This window comes from Anomalospiza imberbis, chromosome 10, assembly GCF_031753505.1.
Source record: "Anomalospiza imberbis isolate Cuckoo-Finch-1a 21T00152 chromosome 10, ASM3175350v1, whole genome shotgun sequence".
Classification (NCBI taxonomy): domain Eukaryota; kingdom Metazoa; phylum Chordata; class Aves; order Passeriformes; family Viduidae; genus Anomalospiza; species Anomalospiza imberbis.
Window position 1 is genome coordinate 4,256,962 of NC_089690.1, and position 18,464 is coordinate 4,275,425.

At 41.8% G+C, this 18,464-nt stretch overlaps 1 protein-coding gene across 15 annotated transcripts in view; it reads right to left on the reverse strand.

Moving 5' to 3' along the window:
* Nucleotides 1-17,041, reverse strand: part of PHC3 (polyhomeotic homolog 3) — a 29,268-nt gene extending 12,227 nt beyond the window's left edge. For 9 of the 15 annotated variants that reach the window (XR_011002476.1, XR_011002475.1, XR_011002474.1 and 6 more), the window contains exons 1-14: nt 16,886-17,041; nt 13,957-14,104; nt 13,054-13,212; nt 11,571-11,648; nt 9,912-10,070; nt 9,341-9,439; nt 7,985-8,219; nt 5,688-6,562; nt 4,083-4,233; nt 3,518-3,771; nt 2,664-2,820; nt 1,259-1,373; nt 421-571; nt 105-336 (exon numbers count right to left, since the gene is read on the reverse strand). Coding sequence is in view for 9 of the 15 variants with exons in the window: in XM_068200260.1 (XP_068056361.1) it covers nt 105-336; nt 421-571; nt 1,259-1,373; nt 2,664-2,820; nt 3,518-3,771; nt 4,083-4,233; nt 5,688-6,562; nt 7,985-8,219; nt 9,341-9,439; nt 9,912-10,070; nt 11,571-11,648; nt 13,054-13,212; nt 13,957-14,082 (2,791 nt within the window). In the remaining 6 variants the exon portion in view is untranslated. Of the gene's footprint in view, nt 1-104; nt 337-420; nt 572-1,258; nt 1,374-2,663; nt 2,821-3,517; nt 3,772-4,082; nt 4,234-5,687; nt 6,563-7,984; nt 8,220-9,340; nt 9,440-9,911; nt 10,071-11,570; nt 11,649-13,053; nt 13,213-13,956; nt 14,105-16,885 lie in introns of those variants that run through there. The other 6 variants (XM_068200261.1, XM_068200267.1, XM_068200266.1 and 3 more) reach the window with 6 other exon arrangements.
* Nucleotides 17,042-18,464: the final 1,423 nt, after the last annotated feature.

Here is an 18,464-nt window from a genome sequence, read left to right on the forward strand (position 1 = left end):
TAACACTGCTGCTGTTACCACATCACCTCCTCATCACAGTGCTGCTATAAAGCAAGGAACTTCATTGTTAAAACCAACGGAACAAGTTCTTGCCCCTTCCATACCAGGCAGAGAATGTATAAAGGCCCAGACTTCATCGACAGTCCATACTGAGGGGTCAGTTTGCACCACCGGTAAGAGGTCGATGCTCTCTGGCATTTTCCGCATCCTCAGCTCCCGGAGCTCCCGCTCCCTCTCCCTCTCACTCTGCCTCCGCAGGCGCGTGGTCATGGCCGTGGGAACAGGGTCTTCATGAGGAGCCAAGTCTTCTTCTGCAGATGGATAAGTAATTGGAAGCTGGAAAACATAGTAACTACAGTATTAGGCTTTATTTGCAATTCCCAAAGCAGTGCCATAGTTTTAAGCAAATATTCCACAGACCTGTCTAAGAAAATGATCTCGTGATGCCCCCTCAGGGCCGCTCGGCCGACGCCCGCGTCGCCCAAGACTTTGGCTATCTGACTTCCGATTCCAACGACTGGTCTTGTCTGATGGAAACAGCCCAAATTTCTTAGTGCAACTAAGGCTGTGCCTAAAGAAGTAAGATATATTCAATAATGCACTAGGAGGTTTTTGGACTGAATTCAATCAAGTAACCATGAAATCACAGTGTTGTAGAAATACTGCTTAATTACAACAACAGCTGTCACAGAAATACAAGAGAAAGGTATCTCAAAGGCCATTTCATCAAAACCCTCATCTCGTTGTGGGATCAAGTACATCCAGATGACCCCTGGAAGATGTCTGTCCTTCCCATTCTTAGAAATACCTTTGCATTTTATCGCATAGTACAGTTCTGCTCTGAAATGTCCACTAAAAACCTAAAATTACATTGCATTTCCTGGTTCCATTTTCTCTACCTAGCTGATACCCAGTCAAAGGAGGATAGAGGCAAAAATCCCATGTTAAGATTAAAGGACTAAATCTCCTTGAGATTATTTTGCTGGTGGTGTCCCAAGAAGTATCAAATCAAAAATATATATTCCCACTACCTAAATGGGAACACAGCAGACACAATGACACCAAAAAAGAGCTAAGTGGCAACCTGAAATGAGAAACTGTTCCCCGTTTCTAAAATTTATGGTATTAAACATCAACTTTCCAGTTGTTATAATGGAAGATTTTGCATTCAGAGGTTGACTCTGAATTCTTGCTCTCTTGACCAGGAGAGATTAATCCATTAGCCAGATAATGATAAACAATAACTACATAGAGTTACCTTTTGGCACAGGATGTGGAGCAGAATCTTTTTGACCGCAGAAACTTATTGGGATATCCCATTTTTCCACAAAATTCACACTTCAGAAGATCATTTTCAATTTCCTCCAGTCCCTCTAAAGAAGGAATGAGGAATAAAGTTAGTTTCAATGACACAAAACTATGTTCACATCTCTCACCTCAAGCAGACAAAAGATCTTCAAATATTTAACACATTCAATTAAATATTTTGATTAACAGACAATTATGCAAAGCTAAGCAAGTCATAGATTTCATTCAGTCTAGAAAAGATCTTGAGCAAACTGAACCTTAATGAACCTTCAATTAAGTTATTCAATGAATTTAATCAGTTTTTTGTTGCATTTCAAGCCATCCATGAGCAGGTCTGCCCTCAAACATAGCAAGCGATTAAAAAAGAAGGGTTACATTCATCATGAATTCCTTCATAAAGAGTTCATTACGAGAATCAGGCCTTCCACCGTATAAATGCAAACTCTCCTGTAATGACATAATGAATTAACCTTTTAAAGTACTTTGAAGAAGCAGCTGCTACAACCAAAGGGACTTGTGAAAGTGAAGAAAACATTGAATCTCGAATATATATAACATTCAATCTATGAAAAAGATAATCTGCATGCAACAAAGAAAAGGATTATGATAACTGCTGATTTACAGCTTATTGTTATACAGTATTTTTCTCTTATTGGTGAGGTGCGATGGCCCTTTTCCTGCTCTACAAAAAGCACTAGTGCAGCAAAGAGCTGGAAACACTGAGAAGGGTATTTGAAGGGTGTTTCTGCCACACACAGAGTCATACCCTGATTTACTATCAGAAAATCTCCTCTACTCACGTGATGTGGATGTGTCTCGATGTTGGATGTTTCCTACCAGCTCATCTAATGAGTAGCTATAAATTCTCTACATAAACCTAACACCAGCTGTAAGGAGCTATACCAAAATTAAACCCAAAATTATGAGTGTTTGGATAATTCCACAAAATAGACAAGCTGTCTGAAATCTGAGAAACAGCACAGTGTTCATACTGAAGAGAAAACTGAATTAACATCTAATTAAACAAATTATGGACAAAATAACTGCTGCAAAGAGTTTTGATATGGAAAAAGGAACAGAACTATTTTAAGAGAATGAAAGAAAGACTTGCATTAAGACTAAATTTAAGCAGATCACCAAAACCAGGTCTAGTGCAATAAGGACACAAGCTGTGGGAAAGAAAATCCAGGGGTGGCTAAAAAATTCTGAACTTTCAAATCTTAGATGAATTTACACAAGTTATTCTGTGTGTTCACAGCATAACTTGAGTTTTCTGGGCCAGGCCAGTTTGATTCCCATTTCATAGCAGACAGAACTGGAGGGGGGAAATGGGCATTTAAACAAAAACTACAAACCTTCTGCAATCATATCCTCCATCTCTGTGTCTGATGAGTTGTCTGCATGTTTTGTGTTCTGCAAGTCTGATTCAACACACACCACACTCATGATCTGACCCTCCACCAGCAATCTCTTCTCTGCAGGCTCTTCCACCAGCAAAGATGAACGACTGACCTAGGGCAATAAAAGAAAAGCAACAGTGAGTAATTAACATTATTCACAACAGTGAATAATTAAAAACAGTATTTGTGACTTAACAGTTGTAACTGAGAAGATGATCAGTTTCTACTTCATATCAATGAAGTGTAATTACATCATGCCAAAGCTTATTTCTCAAACAAATTAAGACTCACTCCCGCTCTGCAGTTTACAATTATATTTAACAAAGGGAGAAACACATTATACCTACAGAAATGAAGGAATGGGAAAATGAGACACAAATTAGAACAACAGGCTTTAAATTGTCAGCTTGTGATTTAAAATTGTCAATGGTAATTCTTACTAGACACTGCACTAATTACACCTAGCCCAGTTAAGAGCTTGCAAGTGCTTGAAACAACAAATTGTAGCATTTTAAAATTTTAACAGACTCAGCTCTGAGGTTCAAATTAAGGTATCACTTAAATAGAGGGATCTAGGAGGCAGATAAATATAAAAAAGTTTTTCCAAATGGTAGCCTAAACCCACTCTCTGTAGTTATCCCCAGATACAGCCTACTACTCAAGTCACCAATCAGTGGAGAAAAAGTCAAAACCAACATCTAAAACATACTTCAAGATCTAACTATCAACCAGCCACAAATAACATCATTCTTACAAAGAGTTAATTTCAAAGATTACTAGTAAAAATTCCTAGCAACTTTTAGACTTACAGGAAATGGCTCCAACCCCTCCTGAATCACAAAGCCTTCGATGACGTGGGTCAGGATCTGGGGTTTAACAATAGCCTGTGGAGGTTTATTTTCTAGGCTGGGAATGCTACTGGGCATGGATGTGCTGTTGCTCCTGGTCGTTGCTGCTGGAAGCAAAAGAGGTGGTGGTGGAATAGAGGCGTGGGAAGGATCAGATGGAGATTTAATTACTGAGGCACTGACTGATGATGTCACTGAAGGCAGTCCCCCATGTTCTGCAAAAAAATAACAAAATATATTACATTTTATCACTTATGTCCAACCACTGGCTCAGAATCAAGAAGTAAGAGGTGATGAATCTCCGAGACTCATCTCTGCACCCATCAACACAGACTCTTCCCTAGGCTTTACAGATTCCACTTTTAAAACAAGATGGCTTATCTCAATAGACTATTCCACAAACACACCCTCCTCATGCAAACATTTTCCTTTACTCAGTACCTGCTAACTACAAACACAGTTGGCCATTAATTACTTACACAAATCACAAAACCAAAAGCTATCTTAGTTTGGCATTTGTCCTCACCTGACAAAGGATCTTCTGAATTAAGAGCCTCTCCGTTGCCCAAGGTTATGGCTGGTGGGGACAAGGTGGGTGGTGTAGGTGTTCTTGCCATGTGGACACAATCTGAGTCCTCGGGCATCTCCTCTTCACACACATTCTCCACTTGGTAAATCTGCATCCAACAAACTATTGCTTTAGAGAGATTTCCATTCTATCTTAACACCTTAAAAGAGTTGCATAAATACAGTTTTAAAATAAATTACCAGGTCATATATGTTAATCTTTTAATAAAATACTAGTTCCCAAAATGCATACCAAACAATGAACTCTGAGGACATCACAATATCTATAACAGTAAAATTAAAGTATTTTTTTACAAACAGCAATACATAAAGCACAGTTCTCCAATCAAACAGAGCAGAGAACTTGATTTTTCAGTATCTTATGCGTATACTTTACTGCTATTTTTATTTACACATACATTTGATGTTATTTAAATGCAACTGCAAAATGCAAGTTTAATGACCAGTCTGCAAATTGCTGTATCTTGTACAGCAGTGTAATCAAGCTGAGTATTTCAGAAGAGTACACCAAGACTATCAAGCATTGGGGGTTATAAGAGCATTAGGAGTTATAAAGAGATTTTAAGGTCTCTCCCTCGAAAGTATTGAAATAAATTTACATAAATTCCTGACAGTCAGTTTAGCAGATTAAAATGTAAAACACCACCCTGTCAAAAGCAAACCTGGCTCCTACTCTTTTGCCCAATTTTCTCCACGAAATACCAGAGTTGAGATTATTACTCTCTTAAAATAAATTGAAAATGAACAGCACACCTCCTTCCTTAGCCTGTTGATAGCCTTAAAAAAGCCTGCAACAGCCAATGATTCTTTTGCTCATCTTAATCTCATTAGCATTTTACCACTAAAGCCCAGCAATGCCATCTTAAATGCCAGCCTTATTTGCATAATATTTTATTTTCCTGTACACAATTTTAATCCAGTGATTGAAGGCAAAACCTTCAGTTACAAACTGCAGACATCTGAGACAAACACTGAACCAAATTAAATGGTGGTGATGGGAATTGCCAAAACACCATCAAAATTCCCCTATTCTTTTATGAAGAGGTTATTTTTAATGTTAGTACAAAATAAGTAATCCAGAAATCTATCATCTTAATGACCTGATATGCAGCTTCCACCTAGTATAGATTGTTCTCCTAATCAAAATCTATTTGTATTGAGGTAAAAGTTTACAGTCCTCACGTCACATTTACCAAAATTCTTTACATAAGCACTGTCATATATTTACTTACTTTTTTAAACTTCAAATACATTGAAATTCCATTAAGAAACAAGATTTTTAGATCTTAAATTTACATTTTCCTGATTCCTGGTTGATATTCTTGACTGATGATCCATTACAAAAAGCCAACCAAAAAAACCCAAACCAAAATATGAATCGGAAGGAAAAAGTCAATTATTTTCTTAAAACTCAGTTCTGTAATCAATAGGTTTCTTGTCCTCTGTCTAGCACCTGATTTAGGTCGCTTTGAAGTCAAGGGGCCTGACTCACAGCTCTAGAGGAGGCCAGGGAAAGAATAAAGGATGCAATGTTATCACTCACCACTGGAGTTTCAATCGGAACTGACGGCTGCACCTGCAGATTTACTGCGACCGTCTGTGGCGGTGGAAGAGTTTGAAATGGCAGCTGGACCAAAGCCTCTGCAGCAGGAAGTTCTTCCTCAGAAACCAAAGTGTTTTGAACCAAAACCTGGCCCTGGGACAGAATTTCAGGCTGCACTTGTAAAGACTGCACAGACTGCAGGGGCAGCGGTTGAATCTGGGTTGAGGATGCCGAGAGCTGAGGCGGAGCTGCCAGAGGGATGGGTGCGGATTGCAGGGCTGGATACTGCTGGTGCGGCGTGGAGGACACGAGCTGCTGGCCCGGGGAAACCAAGCTGGGCGGCTCCACGGCCCCGATGTGCACGGCGGGCGAGGGCGGGAGCGGCAGGTGCTGCGGGAGGCTGAGCGGCTGCGACGGCCGCACGGGGTTGGCGGCAGCCGCCTGCGGAGCGGCCGGCTCGGGCTGCAGAGCTGCCGGCACCAGGGAGCTGGCCTGGGACTGGATAAGGGCTTGAGGGTGAATAATTATGGTGGGTGACTGACTCGGGGAGTGGGACGGCGGAGGGGACACCACCACTGACTGCTGAGCTGACTGGGACGGGGATGGAGAGAGCGTGAGAGGCGGAGGATGGACGTGGAGAGGGGAGCAGTGGGACTGGACGCTGCTGGGGGCCGGAGGCAGCGCATGGCCGGGCAGGGGCAGACAGTGCTGCGATGGAGGCGGCTCCTGGCCCGGAGGAGTCTGAAGGGCAATCGGCTGGACTTGCTGCTGCTGCTGCAGGATCAGCTGATGATGGGAAATCTTTGGAGGTGGTGAATGAAGTGGGATCTGCTGATGTTTTACTAGAGAATGAGGTTGCAATGGAGAATATGAAGCTGTGAGGGAAGAGAAAAAAAGTGACAATTAGTATCTCTTTCTTCAAGTTCTGAAAATATTGTAAAATACCTCCAAAATTGTCACTTTAAAGATCAGCACAATATTTTTAACACTTCCAATATTTGTTTAAAAATATCTTCTTTGACAGCACACAGAACACAAGAACAATTAATTAGGGGAGTATATCAATTTCCAAAGCAAAATGCAGCAAGGAACAAATGAATATGGCCATGTTTTTTACATATAGGTACTTTCTATAAAGAAGTAGCTAAACGTATCTTTTTGCTGCTAGGTCTAAGATTATTGCTGATCCAGCCTTATTTAAGAATTTCATGCAACTTTAAATGGATTTAACCTTTGCTTTGAAACAGACTGGAAGAGAAATGATAAACACAACAGGATTTGCTGATAACTGTGAAGTTAAACTTCAGATAATACTATGCTAAGAGACTAAATAAAATTCCAAGAGTTTAGTATAAATTTAAACCATTGAAAGCATTTGCCTGAACTGGAACAAAGCAACTGAGAGGCACAAACCTAAAAATAGTGCAGCTTCCAGAGAAATCATCACCTTTAAGTGAACCCAGTGACTCACCAGCCATTTCTTACAGCACACACACATTTTCCTCCACATGCAAAGCTCTTCTTGCTTTGTTTTGTCCACTTGAGAAACAACTCATTTATGTAGGTTCTTTGATTTGTTCTGCTACTAAGTATGGGTTTTTTTTCTTACCAATGTGAGTTCTGAGAGCATTAGAGTCCAACACCTCCAGAATGTCTGCCTCCAAGCTCCACTCTTTCTCTAAAAGCTGTCACTAAGCCAAGCTACATTCCACAGAATTCAGACCAATTGTCTAGACTACCATCACTTTTTCAAAATAAGAAAGCTAAGATGCAAATACACTGCATGCAGTGTAAGTGCCTCTCTAACCAAGTACAGGGTATTTTATCTTGATACAAAATACTAAAATTTTAGCACTGTTACCTATGGGTTTATAAAAGTACTTGATATAAGACCATTCTCATGACACAGACAACACAGAAAAAAGAAACAAACCACCATTAAAATGGATTTAGATGGGAGCGAGTGGCTTGAGGTGGTTTCAGCCCACATTTTGCTGCCCAGAGACGGGATGGCACGTCCTGACAATGAACATACAGAGACCAGGAATGAGAATCACGTTTGTGCTGTGACTCAACAGGGTATTGCAGTTGCTATACTGTGCTTGTATTGTGACTTAAGAACATTCCTGCCTCTGCTTAATCAAAATCCTGTGCAACATCCAATACCAACAAATAAGTGAATTTACTAATAAAATCTGAGCTCTGTTCAGGTGGAATACCTACAATAACATGGTCAGAGAACACTGAACTCTGACAGAACCGTGACCTACAAACAGTTTCCTGTAGGTTGATCCCACCTGGTGTAATTAAGTGGTGGATGCTGGATGTCCGTGTGACCGGCGTGCTCCGGCACTCCGGAGCGGGGCTCTCGCCTTTCCTATTGCTTTCTGAGGGATCGGGCTGGCTGCCCTTGGAGCTGCTGACAGCCTTACTGGGGCACAGGGACTGAGTTTGACTGCTGCTCTTTGGTGGGCCATTCTGTGAACTTGACAACACACCCAGCTTCTGACTGCGCAACGTCAAGTTCTGAACCTGGGAAATGAGCAAAACATGAAAAATCTCGAACTCTATAAATAGCTATGATACATATCAGGCAAAAACAGCAAAAAAAAATTACATTTTGTAATGCTTCTCATCCCATGTGATCACAAGAAGCTAAAAATCTGCATACCAAAGTATCTTTAAAGCCATAAAATTCAGAGAAGGATAGAGATCTTTATTACTTTAGTGATAAATACCAAGTCTTTTTTCCCTTATTGGATTTTTAAAAGAAATGAAAATTGTTAATTAATTTGAATTAAAACTTTTATTTTTCTCTTTTAGTGTGCCTTCAAAGTAAGTGACACGAGGCATCTTAAGCAAAGGCAATTTTATTTTTACAGACACTGCAGAAGTGCAGTGGTTTGTGAGTGAGCTTCCAGACACCACCATAAACCAGAGCCTTGGGTGGTCATTGGGACCAGAGTCTTCTCTACCACCTGCATGCTAACAAAACTGAGACCTTTGTTTCTATATTAACCTCCAAATTAACCAATATTAACCTCCCTTGTCATCATAACACCACCAATGTAACATGCAACAAAAGGTTTGCTTTCTGAAATGTACACCAGTCAGGGATCATTTTCACTGAAGTCTGTTACCACACCCAGATTCTGCACGTAACAACCCCAGATCTCCAATCCCAATGAAAATTTCATTTTCAAGGATAATGCCTACCCTTGTAGCACTAATTTACACCATTCTTTACATGAAAAAGAGGACTAATTATTATCACCATTCCCTATTTTGAATACATAATCCCATCCCCACTCAACAGTTAGTACCTGTGTAATGAACAGGCAGTTTACATTTCACTTCTCACTGCTCTGTGTGTCACCACAGGGCACATTCAAACCCAAGACAACTGCGCTTGCTTCCTCACTGGAATACAGAATGCATTTACTGCCATCCTGCCCCAGTGAGGACAAATCCTTCAGCACACCTTCACAGGTAAGGTGACTCAGCTGGAGTTTGGCAGAGCCACCCCAGCAGCTCATCTGCTCTCTGGTCTGGGGTGACAGTAAAGCAAGAAAAACTAAAGCACAACATTTCCTTACTTTTCATTTTTGTCCCACTCAACAGGGCGGACCTTCAATAAGTTTAGACAAGCTCACCTGAGTAGCTGCAGACTGACAGGAAGATGAGGAGGATGAGGAGACAACAGGAATGTCAGACTGGACAGCAGCCACAGTGGTCGCAGGAGTAAAAATAAGCTGTTAAGCAAGAAAAAAAATACATGGTAACAGACTGAAATTTTTAAGATCTGTGAACGAAATGCAGTATCTTAAAGAGATACCATACTTCCACATACTGATGTACAGCTTCTAAGATTTACTTTTTTACTTTTAGATTAATTTATTTAAAGAACTATTTATCATGGTAATTTTAGTAAACAAAGAAAATAATAGAGAATAGAAACAAAGAAAACAAAAGACAATAATGTAAACCAAATATTATATTTGTTCTGCATGTTGAGAAAAATCTTTGAGGTAGATAAACACAGCTATGAACTTTCATACAAGTACATAAGAGGACTTTCCCTTCAATACTACAAATTAGTGGAGGAAAAAAAAAAAAAAGACAACAGAGCAGCCCAATATCTACTGTATTTAAGAAAGAGAGCTTAGATCTTCCAGCAGGGACAGACCAAAGCCAAACTTGGCAAGGACTGTAATCAAAACTCACCATCTGAGCTCGTAGATACATTTGCGCCTGGCTGGCACTCAGGGTGGGAGAGGTGCTGCCCAGCAACATCGTCTGTTGGGTGATGCTGCTGCTGGTGGTGTTGGAGGTCTGAGAACGGCTTATTATCTGTGCAGGTGTAGGAGAGGTGGAGAGGTTAATCTAAGGAAACAAAAATATTGCTTCTGTCATGGAAATTCCATCATCCTAGGGTCTAAAGCCAGAAAGCCCTTGACAAAAATGGCAGGGGCAGTTGGAATCTCTGAACTGCGATGATATCAAAAATATATTGAGCCAATCATCACAAAATTGGATTCTGGCAAGATTGTACACTTTTATTCTTAAACTGCAAGCAACCACTTTGCAACAACTAATAATAAGCAGTTACGAGTATAAACAATGATATGAAGTCTGAAAAATATGTTTCATAGAAATATACATTTACTGAATATGTAGAATGAGATTTCAATATTTTAAGAAAAAACACCTGAAGTTCAATATTTAAGATCTTTTAAATGTTTATATTAACTGCCTTGACTGGTATCTTCTATTATGCAACCTGATCAGGACACTTTGTGCCACCACTTACAGACTTTCAATCCTCATTTCATATACACACACTGAAAAACGACTGAAGACCAAGACCTTTTCAGGTTAAATGCTTAAGAACCACTCTTTAGCATCTTCTTTAAAAAAGAAGCTGTTGTGTCTTTGCTTTTTCTTTTTTTCTCTAACCAGTCTAACAGAGTTAAGTGCCCAGCTCTTTTTCACCACTTACTTAAAGGATTTCCTTGAAAAACCCCAGCCCAATTATTTTGTTAGTTTAACATCAGACATCTTAATAGAATTTCCCTCTGAAATTTAATGAATAAATGCTTTTACTTTTAACAACTGTAAGCCAAGCCAAGCTATGAGAGCTTAAAAAAATACACAGTTAAATCACTGAAGCTATGCACTGGAGTCATGAACAGCTTGAGGGTATGATTAATAAGCAGGATGTCTGTAGGACTAACAAATCCTACTTCAGACAGCTGTAAAACTGTACAGAAGATACTGTGCATGTCTGACAATGGCACTTAAAGAAACACAGCATGAACTGAACACAGAGCCGCTCACAACTGAAACCTGAGCACATGCCTAGAATATGGGAAGTGAAACTGCAAAAAAGATGAATGATAAAAGATGATAATAAAAGAATGAATGCTATAAACATTTAATCAGTTTCATAAATATATGTGAGCATTGACTTGGATTCTTTAGATTTTGTGCTATTTAATCCCTGATACACAGTTAAGATTTTCACCTGCAGTAGTGCCCTGAATAAAGAAACTAAGGTAGAAAATCCAGTAAGAAATCATGTAAGAGATGAGAGCTCAGGAGTGATTTCTGCAGGAGTTTGAACAGCCACTGGTGCTTGTGGAGTAAGCAGCTGCCCCTCGGAGCATCAAGAGGGGTCTGGGACTTGGGAAGCCAACACTGGCCACCAACAATCACACACAGGCCCAGCACTTACTACAGAGTCATCATACTGCTCACTGTGTCTGTAGTATTAATTTTAACAATACAAACTGAAATGCTGTTAATATTTTCCGGTTTTCCCTGTAGCCATATAACAACCAAGCAGGGTTGGGAATGGAGGGAGGGCTTGGTGCAGTTACGTACCGAGGTCTGCGACATGCTTGACTGCTGAGTGACACTCCCAGTGGGGGAAGTACATTGCCTCCCACCTGACAGGCTTGCCTAAATAGCAAGAATATGTGTCAAATAGTGAAATCAGAAAGTGCTTAAGTGATGTTCATTTTATTGCATAAACCATCAGAAACAGCCCTCTCTACCTTTACCTTTCTCTGAGTTAACAGTAAGATGCTTTACTCAGTGGAAATTGTTTTCAGCAAAGTGCACTCTGCACTATGGAATGCTACCTGCAAGGTGTTAAGTTCCTTGAAGTCCTCCCAAATTTCAGGCATATAAGTTTTTCAGATCAAGACCTGAAGAAAAATGATCAGAGGTAAAGTCTGCCAAACTGCTAATGATGGAGCTAAGAGATTACCTCACCACCTATGGTGCTCAGAACTTAAAATACAGTATCATAAAAAACTGTCATTATTAAAACTCACGTAATAATTTTATTGTGATTAGAATCTTCTAAAAATATATAAATGCTGTACAGAACAGCCTCACATTCTGGAATGGTAACTTATGTATGCACATCAAGTGTCTGTCACAGGATGCTATTCCAGCCTTTCAGATGAATAACAGGGACAGTGATTTAGGTTTCTGTATGAACAGAAGCAAAACTTCTCAGCCTTTCCCAACCTGATTTTCTTTGCTCTCCTTTAGTTACTGTATATCCACATAGAAATTCATCACAACAAAAAAATTACCACAAGAATATTTCCACAATCTAATGAAAAAGGCATAGAAGAAAAAGCCAGGAGCAAAAATGAGTCAGTCCAGTTCTGACACCAAACAGCCATATCCCTGAGATCCATAACTCCATTTAGCATTTCCCTGGGTAAAATCATTAACAACCACCTCTCTCTGCAAGATCATAGTCTCAATCCAAGGCAAACTGAGGTCAAAGGAAATTTTGCCACTGCTTTAATTCAAAATGGGTCTCCTCCAGTGATCACTGATGTTAAAAGCTGTGTTTCAGATATTAAATGTCATTTACCTCCTACATTTTCACACTCAGGGTTAAAATTTAATTTTGCCATTACTTATAATGCAGCCAGATGTGAGGCAAAACACACTAAGATGCCAGATGTTCATTATTTTTTATTTCACTAAGATACAATGCCATTCATTGCTTCCCCCACCAACTTTTAGAGAAAATCATGGGATGAAGATTGAAGTTGTCTATTTTTAATATTTATTTTATTACTGCTTGATGGTTTACATGATGCATTATAATGTATGCAATAAAGCATGGAATGGTTGCCTACTGGAGCATCTATACCACTGGACAAAATCCTCCAAACAGTTTGGAGGATGATACAATTCAAAATAACAACAACATTAAAATATAACAGTGAATTATCATGAGGCATTAAGCTCAGGCACTTAAGCTGTTATTACATTTGACAATGACTGTAGCCCTGCTCTAGACAATTCATGATTCTTTTTCAGCAATCTTCACTCTCACCTGTGGAACAGTTGCCAGACTCTGAAATTGGGTACTGCTTAAGTGCTGCTGCTGCAGAGCAGCAGTCTGCAGCATTAGATGCTGCTGTTGGGCTGCATACATCTGCTGGAGGTACTGAGCAGCTGAGCTAGGAGGACGATGCAAGGCCTGCTGAATAACCTGTGATGAATCAGTAGGTAATTAATTACAATTACAAAGCACTCACCATGCTGACATGATCTTTAAGTTTACCCTTACAAGGAAATCAAGCCAAATAAATTTTTTCACGCCAATTATGTCATACTGAACTTGCTCCCTCACTGGTCTTGACCAAGTCACAGAGTATTGTCAACATCAACATATTCACATTCTCAAGGACAGCCTGACAATATAGCATCACACCCAACACATCATCCCAGCCTCTCGGCTGCTTGCCAACACATCCTACATCATGTTCTGCTTTTTGGGAGATCAGAGTAATGTGTGAGAAACCCAATTATCAAAAACAACAGAATGGACTGTACACAGTTCAAGGAGACCTAATTTAAAGAACAGCAAGAGATGGCTGGATCCCAAGCAGGACTTGCCCACACAAATACCTTGGATCCCTCTAGTCAAAGTTGGTCAAACAAAAAGCTTTATTTTGCAAAGGTTTATGTTAATAATCTGCACCCTCAGCAAATGGTGAACAAAGCAAACTTTCTATCACAGCATTTCCCCCTCTTATTTGGGAGACAGGCCTACCCTGAACTATCCTTAAGTGCTCTGAGACCCTCCAGTAAACACCTCCTGAAAACCAGCAAGGCAGCTATTGAGAAAGACAATAGCAATAAAGAACGAAAAGTTAATCATGTGTGAAGTACTGCACAATGCCTGTGTTCAGAGCTCTGTACAGGACAGGGAGGAAGCCCCAGAGCCCAGTACCTGGACAGCATGTCTGTCAGAGCCGCTGTAGACCGAGATCTGTGGCAGCGGCGTGCGGGAAGTGGACGTGGTGGTGACGGTCGTGGTGGATGCAGAACATGTCGTTGTGTTGGGTTCATTCTCCATAGCTGTGCAGCGTTTGTCCAGCCTGGCAGGAGTGACACACAAGTGGTTCACAAGCAATGCCAGAACATGCTGATTTTAATGCAAAAGGATGTTTTGCTGAGACAGAAAAATGGACGATTTTCAAAAGGTAAGTTACACAGAATCACGGAATGGCTTGGGTTGGAGGGACCTTAAAGACCATCTCGTCCCACCCCCTGCCATGGCAGGGTCACCTTTCAATACACCCGGTTGCTTTGAGCCCCATCCAACCTAGCCTTGAACACTTGCAGAGATGGGGCAGCCACAACCTCTGTGGGCAACCTCCACAGGGCCTCACCACCCCTATAGAATTCCTTCTTAATAACTAATCTTAGTTTGTAGCATTTGCTATTACTTGATGCAATCTCTTGAGAGATGTAGTGATAATCTTCTAAGATCCATAAAAAGTAGCAATAAAGAACTAATTTAGGAATACATCCAAGATTTCCAGCCAGCTACACAGAACCAGTAGCACCTCCCTCACCCCACAGCCCAGGACTGAAAATGCTGGCTGACACTGGACACTGAGCAAAACCTGCTCTTGGCAAAAGTCACCAGTGAAATGCTCTGTTTGGAGAGAGAGGGAAAGGATACAGGAAAAAATCCTTTTAACAGCAATACCTCACACAATACAGTGAGAACTAAAGAAAAAAACTACCTATTTAAGCACCTCAAATGATCCTCCCTAGTCTTATGCGGCTTCCCTCTGTTGCAGAGCACAAAATGTCATCTTTATAACTGAAATGAATCACAAAGCTCGATATATGTTATGGGGGTGTTTACTGCAGTTTCTTTTCCAGTCTTTGTATTATGATTAACAGGAAATCACATAGTAGCTGTTTATTGCTTTCCAAAGGATGCCAAAAAAAGGGAGGGTTGAGAAGGTGTGTTTCCTTCTTACCATAAAGAGGGGCTCAGAGAAATAATCAGAGAGAGCTGCAATGTACTCGAAAAAAAGCAGCTTTGCCAAGTTCTTAACAAGCCACCCATTGGATGCTGCATCAAATGGGCATATAAATCAGAAGTTTCAACTCACACAGCTGGAAGCAGAGCAGGACACTGCCAGGCTGCCACCCTCACCTCCCAAAACACGACTGCTCTGCAAGCAGAGGGCTGCACACGATGCTGCAGTTCCTGGAGACCTGCAACAGCTAAACTGTAACACACACGTGGTCACCCAAAGACCTCTTGTCTACCCTTGTATTGGACACTTGCATGGACTGTGCCATGAAAGAAAACTTGTGGAAATCAAGGATGCTTTGAACATAGAGATCCCTGCTACTAGAACTGAAGAAAAAATATGATTTAAAATGCAGGTCTGTTGTGCATTACTGATGCCACTTGTGTACCTACATCAGGGCACAAGTTAACACACCTGGGTTCCCACTCCAACTGCAATAAACACAGCATCATTTCTAAAACCACTTTACCTTAATTTCACATAATGAAAAGCATATTTTAAAAAATCCTGTCTCCTTAAGTGGACATTAAAAGCACCTCCAAATACTTACAACCTACAACTTGTCTAGCTACTTTTTGCAGAGTTATACAACCAGTTAAATTAGCTTAAAATTAACGTCTCATTTTCTTCATTCTCAGCCACGTTTTTGGTGTGTTATAAGCGAGATGTGTAACATATCCCACTTAATAATTATTCCATCACAAGTTTACTCCATGAGAGCTTTTAATCCTTTCGCTCAATTTTTTTTCAAAAACAGTATTGCCATTGCTCAGGTTGTTCTCACAGAGGACATACAATGAAAAAAGGATGTACAGTAAGCAGCTTCTAAATTTTTGCTCAGCACCTGCATCTCTCCTCTGACACCACACCTCGTGCAGGCATCAGATGCTAACTTGTAAGAAAATTAATTTTGTTTAATGATGAAGACCTTGCAATGATGCTCCCTGAGCAATGTTAGCTCAAAACAATCTCCATAACGCAAAGTAAGTTTTAGAAAACACACTGATTTGAAACAAGCACTACACATTTAAGTGAGCCCAAAATACAAAGCACAACAGAAAACTCTATTAAAAATACATATTTATTCAAGCAGTAACAGTACAAGACACCATATAAAGTCAAGTTACATCGTGCATAAGGTAAATATTCCAAGTTTTGTTTCTTTATATTTTTCTTGGTCAAAGCAACAACCTGAAGTAAAAAAACCTACCTGATGTTCCATACCAATTAACAAGCTACCCTTACAGTGGACATACGAATGTCATTACTCGTGTTTTGGAAAGTTTCGGTAGATACCATGGTAATAACAAACCCTGCTGACAACCCACATCCACAACCACAACCATCCACAAGCACATTGCTTATTTATTTATTTTTTTTTAATTCACAACCTCTCCCTGCAACTCCAAACCACAAAAAACCCAAACTAAACAGAAATTTCCTCCAAGCCTAACCCCTACAGGCATTCCGATATTTGACAGAGAGCTCCGAAATACTAACAAAATCATAATAATAACGAAGGTATGCTCTGTGGGGATACACCCCACGGCATGTGGAGTACCGGGCCCGCGCTGAGGGGCCCCGCTGCCCCCTCGCCGGCCGCCCCCCGCCCAGGCCGGCCTGACCCACCCTCAGCCCCCGCCTCGCCCAGCCCGGCCCCGCCACCGCCCCCTCAGGACACCAAAGGCGGGCGGGCGGGCGGGAGGGGCCGGCCCGGCCCGGCGCCGGGGCGCGGTCAAGGCGCGGGTTCCCCGCCCCCGCGGCCCGGCCGGGGCCCCGCGGCTGCCGCTGCCCGCGCTCCGCGCGCCCCGCCGGGACACTCGCCTGGGACGCGCCGCTCAGGGCGCCGCTGCCGCCGCCGCCGCCGCCGCCGCCATTTTCTCGCCTCCCTCACGGGGGAGGTGCCGCGCGCGCGCGGGGCGCGGCCGCCGCCGCGCACGTGACGGGGCCCGCCGCCATGTTGGCGGCGCCCGTGAGGGGCCGGGGCTGAGGGGGACCCGCGGCGGGGCCGGGGAGTTGGAATGTGCGGTGTTTTCAGCCCAAGCACCCTTCCGTGTGTAACAAGGCAGGGAACCTCTTTTAAGAGCTTCCTGCATTTAGCCGCTGCTGCTCAGACACTGTCAGCAGTGCATCCATCCTAATCACGGCGTGAGCATCTCAGCTTTCCTTTCTGAGGCTCTGCTGGCTTCCTTCCACCCTTCCTGCCACTCAGCAGCTCAAAGCACTGTGCGACTGTGAGTTAATGACCTCTGGTCTCTCTTGCATCATGCCTTGTTGTTTTAGCACCTGATACATACAAATCTCTCTACTGTGAGTACAGGGAGCCTGTATTTGGATGACTTTGGGAGGTGCCTTCAGGCTAAATCCTCTGTGACTCCCACAGCCGAGAGTTCAGGAAGGCTCTGGACAATGCATTCAGGCACATGGTGTGGCTCTTGGAGATGTTCTGTGGAGGGCTAAAATTGGACTTGATGATCCTGACATTTCTTAGGCCCTCACCACAGAAGCCAGGTTGGGGGATCCCCATGGAAGGGTCAGGGATGTGGGGGCCACACTGGGGGATCCTGGAATGGACTGCTGGAATTCCATTTGGAATGGAAGGCCATTTGATAGAGACTACGCAGAGAGATGGTGGAGTCCCCATCCCTGGAGGTGTTCAAGGAACAACTGGACATGACATTCAGTGCTCTGTTCTGGCTGAGGTGGGGAGTGGTCAAAACTTGGAACTCAATGATCTTGGAGGTCTTTTCCAGCCTAAATGATTCTTTGGTTCTAAGAAGAGGGGGAAAATTGCCAGATACCTAACAGCTAGTTGGGATAGCTAAGTTCTTTGCAAAGAAAAGAGACTCAGCAAGTGTCTAACAAAACTCAAATACCTGCCAAGGCATTGGAGACGAGCTTAAACTGTTGACAGGTGAAACAGTTGCACTGAGCACAGGTAAGATGCCTGTGACAAGTAGTGACAATTCCACAGGTCTAATGCGGATGCCTCCCTTTCTATAAAATATGACATAATTCAGCAGGAGAAAATGGGAATTTTCATAGGTTAAAAATAAAGATGCAGGGAAATTGATGACCCATTTTTAAATACTCTTGGAAATCCTCTAGGAAAAAGAAAACGTCTTAGAAGTCTTGGTCAATATAAGGGTGAGTTCAGATACACCAAGGTAGATCCTGTTGTACAAAGGGGATCTAAGACTGTGGATGCTGGGTGAAGCAAATGATTTTTATCTGACTTAAAAAAAACACCAACCCCTGCAGGAGAGTCGGGCAGCATGACAAAAAAATGGTACTTTGTAACCATAATCAAAGTAAACAGCAAATAAGGCTTTAAGTTGTTTTACCACAACCAGGAGGAAGAACCAAGTGTGTTGATTGGAAAGTGCAGACCTCATGTAACAAA